At 51.1% G+C, this 11,391-nt stretch overlaps 1 protein-coding gene across 5 annotated transcripts in view; it reads right to left on the bottom strand.

Moving 5' to 3' along the window:
- Positions 1–1,169: 1,169 nt before the first annotated feature.
- The window catches only part of KIAA1671 (KIAA1671 ortholog), a 187,487-nt gene continuing 177,265 nt past the window's right edge, over positions 1,170–11,391 (bottom strand). For 4 of the 5 annotated variants that reach the window (XM_073223151.1, XM_073223152.1, XM_036993554.2 and 1 more), the window contains 4 exons: positions 11,263–11,387; positions 9,053–9,183; positions 7,555–7,637; positions 1,170–6,336 (listed from right to left, as the gene is read on the bottom strand). In XM_073223151.1, the coding sequence (XP_073079252.1) occupies positions 7,559–7,637; positions 9,053–9,183; positions 11,263–11,387 (335 nt within the window). In that variant the 3' untranslated portion in view covers positions 1,170–6,336; positions 7,555–7,558. The remainder of the gene's footprint in view (positions 6,337–7,554; positions 7,638–9,052; positions 9,184–11,262; positions 11,388–11,391) is intronic. The other variant, XM_073223153.1, reaches the window with a different exon arrangement.

The following is an 11,391-nucleotide window of genomic DNA, read 5'->3' as shown; positions in this document are numbered from 1 at the left end:
TAGCAGAGAGGGAGAGGAAGGGCAGGCAGGCCTGCCTCAGGGCTCTGCTCCTTGCCTCAGCATAATTAAAGGTGACCATGATAGTCAACTTATTTACAACTAAGGTAGACCCATGCATATTTTAAGTATCTAACAAAGTACAGTTTTGTCTACGATAGGTGTTTAATGACTACTGAATGAGTAAAATCATCAGGGGACAAAGGAGTGAATTATTCAGCAACAAGATTTTCTTCTGTTGTTGTTTTTGGCTAAAATCCTCAAGTCAGCATAAAACCCAGTTACCCCGCATCCCTGAGTATGGCGGTAGGACACTGTAGGGAACAGCTGGGCTGTGGAAACTGGTGCAGCTGTGTGGCCTTGGGTGAGTCACTGAAGGGCAGTGCCCCGGTCTCATCCGTAAATGGAGAACCATCGAGAGGTCATGAAACAAAGAGCTCCCCACAGTCTGTTAGTTTCCTACTTCTATTCACTGAGGAGCCTGTCCACTCTTGACAGCTCAGACCAAAGGACTACTTCCACTGGTGATCATGGAAAAAGAGTTGGTTTCAACCCAGGTTCCCTTAACCTGGGATACAGTTGCCATCTGCTTGGGATCTAAGAGGGGAGACAGAGGTGGTGTGACTTCTTCTGATCAGGTCCTTTAGGATCCTGAGGACCTACCACATTTCCTTCACCTAGAGCTCGCAGTTCCTGCACCATTGCCATTTGGAGCCAGTTAGTTCCTCGTGGTGGAGGCTGTCCTGCACTTTGTAGACTGTGCAATAGCATCCCTGGCCTCCACTCACTAGATGCCAGGCGCATCTCCCTTCCCTCCTTGTGATAACCCCAAATGCCCCCATCATCACTACACGTCATCTGGGGGAGAAGGGGCACAATCCACCCAGTTGAGAACCACTGATTTAAACTCTTGCCCCGAATGTCACTATCACCACCCTCATTTGGGGGAACTGATGCTCAGAGATATCCTTTGGCCAGGAAGTGGCCGAATGAGGATTCAACCCCACGTTGGATGGGAATCCTGCTTTGTCTGCACGGGTCCCCTCTCACAGAATCTCAGCTCCCCCTCCTGCTGCCCAGCCCCCAGCTCAGCACAGACAAGTGACCGACTCAGCTGGTGACGGGCGTGCATGCATGGGAGAGCCCATTCATTCACACACTGACACACCAACTTCTCCAGTGCAACTTGCATCGAAGCTTTATTTGCTGTTTTCATAGTCTGAATGCAACATCTTTGTACATGCAAAGGTCATCTTGTTTTATGGCAGTCGACCAGATTCCCAACTGCTCGTCTGTGCATATGAAACCTCTTTACAGTTACAAAATATAAAAGCACTTGTAGACATCCAATACTCTGTGAGGTCCAGGAAGCCCCGTTTGTTTTAGTGTTAAAAATATAGGTTTTTCTAGATGAATGCTCAGTCACATGATTAGAGAGTCTTTCTGAGATTGGATAAAGTGCCTGTCGTCCACCTTCCGTTCAGAACTCCTAGAACTTGTGAATTCATAAGGCAATTTCAGAACACTGGCAGGCAGAAAGAAGGCTTAACATTTCTACACACAGGACTTGAGTTCCTTTTCTACACTGACTCAAGTATCTGAGGAAGGGACCCAGAAGAAAGGTTAGGAAAATATATAGCATATATATATATATATATATATATATTTCCACTCTCCTATCTTACAAAGCATTTTGAGGATCATGATCATTTGGGAAGTGCATGAATCCTAGGATACTGGTATGATTTAGGAAACAACACAGTACAAAATATCTTCCATAATAGCATATATTACTTTTGTGAGCCCCTATTTACAGGATCTATAAGGCGATATGGAATGAGATCATTAAAAAGTTCAAATTGTCCTTTAGATAAGGGCATACAATGGTTAGCAGGCACGACACTACCACAGATTGTCATAAAAGGGCCAGTCAGATCAGTGGAAGATGTACGGCACCAGATGTGACGGTGACTCCTTAAGGAGATTTTTGGGAGGGCACGGGAGGAGCAGCAGAGAGGGGTTGATTTTACAAGTTAACTTGCCAGAAACCTCAGGTTGACTTTCCAGAACCTGCCTGGCTTTCTGCCCCTCTCCCTGCAGAAGCCAATCCAGACAAAAGGAAGGAAGCTCTAGGCGGATGGTTGGGGGACAACGGAGACTGACTGGCTGAGACCCGGCACACCAGTGCCTGCGGGCTTTTTACGAGGCTCTGTTTCCAGAACCTCCACTTGTCCAGAATGCCAGCAGGTGACTCCTAGCAGCTTCTCTGCAGAACTCCGATCCACCACTCCCTAAGTGGACGGACCCCGAGGTGGGTCCCTCCCAGATGTGCATGGGTCCTGCCTGCTTCAAGCGGCTCCCTCCACCCCAGTACCACTCTCCTACTCCATAAAATCCTGATGCCTTGGGATGTTCCAACACATGGTAGAGGAGGAAAGGCACAATAAGAGGCTAGATAAGTTTCTCTACCACTGTAGTGGCTTGCCACGGCTTAAATCTGCGGGGAGGTATTTCCCATTGGATAGAGCTGTTGTGCCTCCCCATCTCCCCTCGGGCTAACGCTGAGATGCGAGATGACCCAAAGGCAAACAAGCACCTAGCTTCCTGCATGAAGGGGCAGGGCTGTGTGGGAGGGGCCAGGGGATCAAAGGGGAGGAGCAGAAACTGGTGAGGGTGGGGTGGGCTTCAGAGCCCTCCCATTGGGTGGGACTCGGTCTTCCACACAGGCCCGAGTCACTCTTAAAAAAGAAGTTCTGGAGGTGTTCCGATCCCACACCTGTGGAATTTTGCTTTGTAATCATGCCCAGCGCCTGTGGCCACCTGTCCTGATGAAACGCGTGGAAGCCTAAATGGCCAGGGCAGCCGCCAGCACCAGGACGGGTGGCTGAGGCCCCCTCCCGGGAAGTTACACCAAGGGCTTCTCCAGATCCCGGGCACAGCCTCTAAGGTTTAGGACCTCAGGCTTACCCCTATTTTTATTTTCACTCCTTAGTAATACCTGTAGTTGGCTTCACTTCCCAGGACATGTAAAAGAAAACACGTTCATCCAAAAGCATGACTTGGCTTGTTCCCCTAGAAAAATCCCCATCTGATTGTTCTTCCCCGGAATTCTGGACAAGTGGGGGCTGTCAGGTCAGTGACACTCAAAACCCCCAGCATCTGGGACCCCGTGAGGCTTCTCTTTCGCCAGAATTTCTCCGCTGGTGCTGAGGAATTCTCTACAACATTGATCATTGAGGCCTTGCCATGGCTTTTCACAGGCCAAAGGCCTCTGACTTATCAGGCAAGGGACCAGGAAGAAGGGGATCTGCAGGAGCAGGAAAAGGTACAGATTTATCCAAAGACTAGCCATCAAAATACTGATGTGCAAAGGGTGTGTGTGTGCACAGAGAGAGAGGGAGAGAGAGGGAGGGACAGACGGAGGGACAGAGAGAGAGGGACGGAGAGGGAGGGAGGGAGAGGGGGGAGAGAGAGATCTTATGCACACAGGAACTTGCATTCTGTGTGAGACGCATTTAAGGAGGGCCAAAGGTCCCCAGAAAAAGGGCTGGGTGAGGGCAGGTGACTTGATCGCATACAAATGTCAAGGCGTATTAAGTTAGTTTGAAAGGAAATATATTTCCAAAGGAGGCTCCAAACTGGAGAAACTAGCCGACAACCCTTTGCTGAGCCCCAAAGAGCTTCACCCAGTTCAGAAAAAGGAGAAAGAAATGACCCACTTGCCCCGCTGTCTGCAAAGGCTCTGCCGCAGCCGTTCCCACCTTCCCTGCGCTCATCATAGCTGCACCCGAGGGGTGGGGAGGCCCCCTCTAGGGGTCGCTCCCTACCCGCTGTGATTGTCTGCTTTGTGGTGGAGACACGAGGCTGCTCTGGTCAGTTTCAAGGGACTAGGCTTTGTGTGTCATGAATCACCAAGGACTTACATGATTGTTATTTCCAATCAAGGTGCAGGAGGTCAGGCTAAAGATCTCCAGGTCAGTATCATTTTCAAGCGTTTTTCTTTTTTACCAGGCATACTTGGGCTAAACATGACTAAGGATTGAGAGTTTTATGTGGCGAGTGTCAATATACTCACTGGGCAGGGCAGGCCAAGTCCTCCTGCCTGCGCTGGCACCAGGGGGCCCTTGCCACCTAAAGGCAAGTCAGGGTCAAAATGTGGGAAATTTCTCTTAAAGGGACCTACTGACTGGAAAGTCACTACATCAAAATGTTATAAAACAAGATTTGGATCTTTAAAAAGAAGAAGAAAAATCAACTGAAGCAGAGCTGCTGGAGGAGTTAAATCTCCATCCAAATGGCCACAGAGAACTGACTTAGCACTAACTCAGGGGATGAAGAGAATACAAGCTCTTACCAGGCAGGGCCAAACCTCCAGATACAGATGCATGAGGCTTCCAGATGCAAATGACTGGCTGACTGGCAGGGTCCAACAACTGACCATCAGTAGGCAAAGTCCAGCCAACAGGACTGGGGCAAGGGATGCAGGGCCTCCATCCCTGTCCATGGTGCTGAAACACCACTACCCTCCAGGGCCCAGGCATTTGTCCTTACCTGGAGAAACAGCACCATTCTCCACCCTCCGTCATCACCCACAGACCAGGGAAGAGGTGGTATAAGGCAACAAGGAAGGAAGCAGAGATGAGCAGACAAACAGAGACTCTTAGAGAGGTGTCCTGGGAGAAGGGAGGTATGTTTTGACACCACTTGCAAATAACGGATTTATCAAGAAAGAGTTTCATGTCTCAGGAAGTCATGCACATGCCCCCCTGACCCCTTCCATCTCTAACCACTGCCATGCATGGATCCATTCAGAAATTCAGACCACAGCACCTCAGCCATCACAGGCTGCCCTGGAAATTGCTCAAGCTTCTTTCTCACCAGTGCCTCCCAGGCAAAGTTGGCACAAAATTTATGGCAACTCCAGGCATGGCAGGCGGCCAGCCAAGCACACTGGGGAGGTTTGCCAGAGCCTTGGGTTCAGAGGTGGAAGCAGCTGGTGTTGAGGATTTCCAAAGAGAAGGACAAAGTGGAGAGTGCTTAGAGCCCCCAGAGGTCCTGGGGGCTCCTGAGGCTGAGCTTAGAGCTATAGCAAGAACAGGAGAAGCAGAAGAGCCTTCCACATAGCCACCCACATCCAGCACTCCCGTCCTGAGGCCCTGGCCGGGGGTGTCCCTTCTGGAGAAGGGCTGTCAGCGGGACCCTCCTTCCCACATGTGGACCTACACAAAGCACTTGGTCAGGCGGAGTTGGGGGATTCGGTAGAAGGAAGAAGAAAGAAGACACAAAAGAACCCTCATCATGCATTTGTTCTGAGGCCAATTCAGAATGGTTCTCCCATGCCAGCAGCTCGGGTGGTGTTCAGAAAAGACTCCGGAGGAAAAGATTCTCAGGGCAGGTCTGATGCTTGAGTGGGAAAGGCACTGCCATTTCGGCTGCAGTTTATGAACCCTTGAGGCCAAGGGACAAAGGTCACTCCAGAGAAATCTGAGCTCAGATGAAAAGGAGCCAGGAAAATATATACAAAGGTGATAATTAGCATTTTTTAAAAGCGTGGATGGGATGACCTGAGATGATCGGATACTTCGGGCAAACTATTCACACCTCGTTCCTCCTATTCTTTAACATAAAAACATATGTACATATCAAAATTCAAAGAAAATTGGCTGAATTATTGCTTTATCGCCTTCTAAAGCAAACAAAAATGACACGCAACGGAACAGGTCAGCTCTGCACACAGTTCTGCTGGAAGGACAAATACACTGGAAAGAATTGGGGGGGGGCACGTTTAACAATCAGAACTGTTGATTTTCAAGAGGGAGACAGACCCCACCAGGAAAGCAATCAAAAACCCCACCCCAGTAGTGCTGACTTGGAGTACAACTACAGCAGGGCATGGATGGTTTCTCTTCCTTGGAAATGTCCTCCCGAAAAAGACCTGCCCTGGGGTGGGGGGAAGAGGTGCATTTATGATACAGATGTTTTCCAGAACCCAGGAAGATGGTCCAGCCCCACACCAATGTTTCTGGAATGGCTGCAGGTGTCTAACGTGGGTAGAAATGCAAATTTGTTCATAAAAAAACCAAGACCACCAGCATGGACCATTGAGGGCAGCCTGCTTCCTGCCCAGCTTGAAGTGCTGTCCGGGAGACACATGAATGTTGGAGGATGTGACGCTCCTACCCGGACCTGGGGAGGGTGGGAGGCACCGGACAGCACCCTCCAGCAACCGGAAGGGCCCAGGCAGGTAACCGTGTGCAGGAAGGCACGCAGCAGCATGGCCTCATCTTCGGGTTCTGACAGTTAAGGCTTCTGTTCGTTAGATGTGGCACTGTCCCCTGTCTGGAGAGGAAGCGACAGCCATGGTGTCAGCAGGGGGGACATGTGACCCCCATTTCTCTCTATCATCGAGCTTTCAAACCTCTTCTAATATTCCCCAAGACAGCTACCCCCATAAGTCACAGGCCAGGAAAGATGACTTCTTTTTTAAGGGGTGGATGAGGGGATGGCAGGCAGCCAGACACAATGGGATGAACATGAAATTTAGGGTCACATCAGAGTTCTAGTCTCAGTTCCCTCAAATGGATTGCTGGAGGCTTAACTGACATGTCTCACGTAGAGCGGTCTACCTGAAGTCAGCACATGCTCCGGTTCCCTATCCAGAACCCTTGAGCATAGATTTATCTAGGACTTCAATTTTTTTTGGAGTTTATTACATATATACATACATATACACACATGCATATCTGCATATATACACATGTAAATATAATGTAACACACGTCATGACGTGTGCAATGTGTCACCCCCATAACCACGGCCCAGTACACCTGAAGAGTAACAGACAGATTTCCGCGTGGCCAGGGTTCACCAAGCAATGAAAATGCTTTGCTGTCAGAGCTTTCTGGGTGTCGGGTGTGTAGGTAAGGGGTCGCGGGGGTCCTGCGCGGCTCGTGCCAGCTGACTCTTCCAGAGCGGGGGCCGTGAGTGCCTGGGACTCAGAGGCAGCACCCGGTGCTTTCTCAGGGAGGCCTGGGGACCACGCGGCGACGTGGCCACCGCTACCCCATGTCCCAGATGGGGACTCTGCCACTTCAGATGTGAGGTCACTGGGGACCTACGCCAGGGAATGCTCAATCGTTTGATATTTTAACCTTTTTTTAACTAGCTGTTAATCATGCAGGTTGTATGTGAATGTAAAAACTGGGAACATTTCAGATTAAGCTGGTTGTTGATGTTCCGCTCTTTCATTTCATAAAAGGGGATTAGATGGAGTGAGAAGGGCGGGCTGAGAGCAGGAGGCCAGAGCCGAGGCCACCTGCCTCCTCGCCTCGCCCTTTCCCCCATGCCAGGCTGCCCTGCTGTGTTCTTTCCCTCAAGGGAAATGGGCCGTCGCCGACCCCTTTACAAGAACCCTGGACACCCCCACCCCCTCTTCCCTTCCTCTTTCCCAGGGTACAGCATCCCAAGTGCCTAAACTGCTCCTTCCCAGCCTGGGCCCCCTCTTCCTTCCTAGGACTGCTGGTTCTGTCCAGGCCTTCCCATCGGAGCCCCTCATACCTGGTCAAGCTTGATTCTCATACAGGCTTTGCCTCTTCTTGGATTTCAACTCCTTTAGCCACTGGGGAGAGGGCTCTTCTGATCTGAAACCACGAAGCCAGCATGAGTCAACTGTAAGCCTACAGGGGGCTCCTTGCAGGCAGGGCTGTGAGGTACCAACGCCCCACCTGCTGTGCTAAGGGGGATGCTGAGCTGGGCACATGCAGATGGCAGAGATGCCCATGTTAACATGAGTGATAAATTAACCAAAGTGCCCCAAAATGAGGAACATTAAATAAATCATGTGTACCTGTTCTATGAAAGAACCTACAGTTATAAATCATGCTTATATGAAATTATTTCCATCCATCGATTTGTCATCCAGACATGTATCCATTCTTCCATTTCTCTACCCATGTAAATACCTGTAGTGGTTCATTTGATGTTAATGTTATGTTTTAATTTAGAGCTCGGCTAGGCCACTGTACCCGGATATTTGGTCAAACATTATTCTAGATACTTCCGTGAAGGCAGTTTTAGATGAGATTAATATTTAATCAGCAGGCTTTGAGTAAAGCAGATTACCCTACAAATTGAGGCTGGGCCTCACCCAAGCAGTCAAAGACCTTACTAGAGAAAGACTGACCACCCCAGGAGCAGGGATTCTGCCAACAGACTGCCTCTGGGACTTGACCTACAACATCACCTTCTCCCAGGGTCTCCAGCCTGCCCTGCAGATTTTGGACCGGCTGCCTCCACAATGTGTGAGCCAATTCCTGAAGGTGAATTTTTCTCCATCCCCGTGTGTGCGCGTGTACATCCTATTGGTTGTTTCTTAGGGGAACCCTAATACGATGCCTGCAAGATTAGACAGATGTCTTATGCTGACTGGGTAATAAGGATGAGTATATGGAGGACATAAGGTTCATTCTAACTCTTTTTTTTTAATTGAAGAGTACAATGAGAAAATTACACAAATCAGAAGTGCATGGCTCAAGGAACTTTTTCAAAGTGAATACATCTGAGTGACCACTGTCTAAAGGGTAACACTTCGAGGGCTTTATTTTTTACTTTCTTCTTTATGTATGTACTTTTCTGTTTTCTGAGAACTTCTTGTAATGAGAACACACTATTTTAATAAAAAATACAGACATCATTCTTTAAAACTTCTTCCAAGAAAAAAATGCTTACGAAAATTGCTTGATGGCCTTGGGAAAATGGTCACATGAAACATGTGACAGGAAAAGAAATCACATACATGTTGTACTCTCAACTCCCTTAGAAAAAAGCAAAATGGAAGGAGAGATGCCAAAACATCACCATGATGGTCTTTGCGGGATTGGATCACAGGTGATTGTATTTTCTGCTGTATAATCTTGTATTTTCCACAATTCTATGGTGAGCATGCACTGCTTTTATAATCGAACACATGTATGCACAAGAGCTGGGTGCACCTCCCCAGGAGTGCACCCGGAGTCTGGGAGTGAATGCACCCCCCCCCAGCCCCACGCCCCCTCACCTCTCATCCTCCACGCCGGGGGGCAGCACACGACTGCCCAGCTGGAAGGGGGACTTGGGGGTCTTGGGCTGGGGGGCCCAGCCAGGGGTCTCAGCAGGACTATCCGCCTCTGGCCTTTTGTGCAGCTGAGCCTGGGGAAAGAAGAGAGCTGAGCCTGTAACCACCTGTGGCCTGGAGAGGGGACCCACCCAAGGGCACTGTCATGACATAGGGACAGCGGGGTCCCCAGCCTCTGAATGGATCCGGGCAGGGGAGATGCCGCCTGACCTGGGACACTAAGAGAACTGGGGTTCAGGCTTGTATTCCATGCAGCCATCCTTGGCCACTGGGATGGAAAGACAGCCACCAGAACTCCCACCCGTCGCATCCTCTCTGGCTAAGCAGCCACTGCCTGCAGTGTTCTCGGCACTGGACACTCCACCTCCTCTACCTTCCTGAGCGCCCTGAGAGGGAGGGGGCGCCCCACCTGCAGGTGAGGAGGGGCTCTCTGTTAAGCTCCCTGCTTCGGGTTTGCACGGGAACAAAGTGAGCTTCTGAGTCTCAGATTGCTGCCCGAGAAAGGCGGAGCGGAGCGGAGCTGCACATGCATTTGGAGGGCCCGCTGGGAGTGCAATGACTTAGCACCGGGTGCACAGGATTCCCTTGGGGGCTGGGGCTGTGATGGTGGCGGGCAGCACGTGCCTCTGAGGTAGTGCTTGGGTGGCCCTCGGCTACAGCCACCACTGTCACCCACCAGAGAGCTCCGTGCACCGAGCAGCCACATGCTTGGGCCTCCCAGGCATGAGCTGTACGATGTACATCAGTTTGTTTCTGAGTAGAGACCGGCTTTCCCCATTTTACGGAGGATGAGTCAGTCAATGGGCAAGGAGTTTGCCCCAAGTCAGTTGTCAAGACTGGGATTTGCCCCAGGCCTGCCCAACTCCTACAACTGGGCTCCTTCCAGAACGAGCCCAGTGGCCTCCTCTGGGGTAAGGATTGCCAAGCACTGCCCATGGCCAAGAGCAACCAGAAGAGACGTGGCTGCCAGCAGGCTTGAGGAGCATAACTTAACGCTTGGATCCCGAGGGCCTCAGCCTCACGGGCACAGCTGACCTAGGCTGTGTCAAGGGACACATGGACATGCCCCGGGAGTTGCCCAGAGTGACCACAGGGACCCGGGCCTCTGCCCCCTGCTGTAGGCAGGGCCTTCTGTCGCCTCCAACATTAGGCTGCCCGGTAAGATATCATCTGTTTGGATACTTAAAAAAAAATCAGAGGGCCTCTGGCCCAGCGCAGTGGGTGAGAGGCGCCCATTTTGAAGGTCTGTAAAGTCAGCTGCAGGGGCAAGCATGCAGCTGCTGTTCACTGACTTTTTATTCTTGCAAGAACTGGCATGGAAAGCACATCTGTCACCCACGAAAGGAAGGGCAGCGATCTCGAGACCCTGCCCCTGGTGGTGCCTGTGGCCTGCAGGGAACATCAAACTGACCAGTTCCACAAACAACACAGCTACCTCTGGCAGGGTCCCTGGGAGCAGGGAGCCGGTGGGCAAGTGCCCGGCGCCTGGCCCAGTGCATCCGAGGACTCTGAGAGACGCCAGGTGGAGCTGGGAGCAGGGCGTGGGAGGGAGAGGAGGCCCAGCCCTGCGCTGAGGATTCCACGATCCAGTCGGATGCTGGTGTCATTCAGGACAGTGGAATGTGGCTGTGGCGCAGGCTTCCCGTGCCCTTTAGCCTCAGAATGACTATTTACGTGCCTCCCATCCCCAGCAGGCTGGAGTCCTCACGGACAGCAGGCTGGGTTTGTCCACTCCTGTTTCCCTGGCACCCAGCACTGGGCCTAATGCCTAAGATGGATTATAAGCCCACTTTAAAGATGAGAACCTCATTAGCTATGAGACCAAACTGAGCAGCAGGCTTGGGGGCTGAAGAAAGATGGAAAGTGGAGCTGAAGAAACACGGGGTCACTGGTGAAGTACAGACGAGTTAGTAGTACTGCTCAGACTGTACCCAGGCCAGGCCTGGTTTTGATAATGAACTGTGGGTGAGGTATTCCTGTCAGGGGAGCTGGGTGAGGGGTACGTGGGAATTCTCTGCAATGGGTTTTCAACTCCTTGTGGGTCTTAAACTCTTACAAGAAATGAGGATGGACAGAAGGGGGCACGGGGAGAAACACGGGCCTGTTCTCACTGCTGCCGGGGTCAAGGCGGCTCTGGGTGTAAAGTCCGGTACCTTCAGCACTGCCGGGTCCATGCCTGGAAACACAGGCATCCTCTGAGGATGGCCAGTGGGCGTCCTCCCGGCCCCGGAGGGCTTCTCCTCCTCATCAGACTCTTCCCTCCCGGGAGCTCTCTCTTCTGT

Source organism: Manis javanica, chromosome 15 (assembly GCF_040802235.1).
Source record: "Manis javanica isolate MJ-LG chromosome 15, MJ_LKY, whole genome shotgun sequence".
Classification (NCBI taxonomy): Eukaryota; Metazoa; Chordata; class Mammalia; order Pholidota; family Manidae; genus Manis; species Manis javanica.
This window is presented reverse-complemented; position numbering and strand designations above follow the sequence as displayed.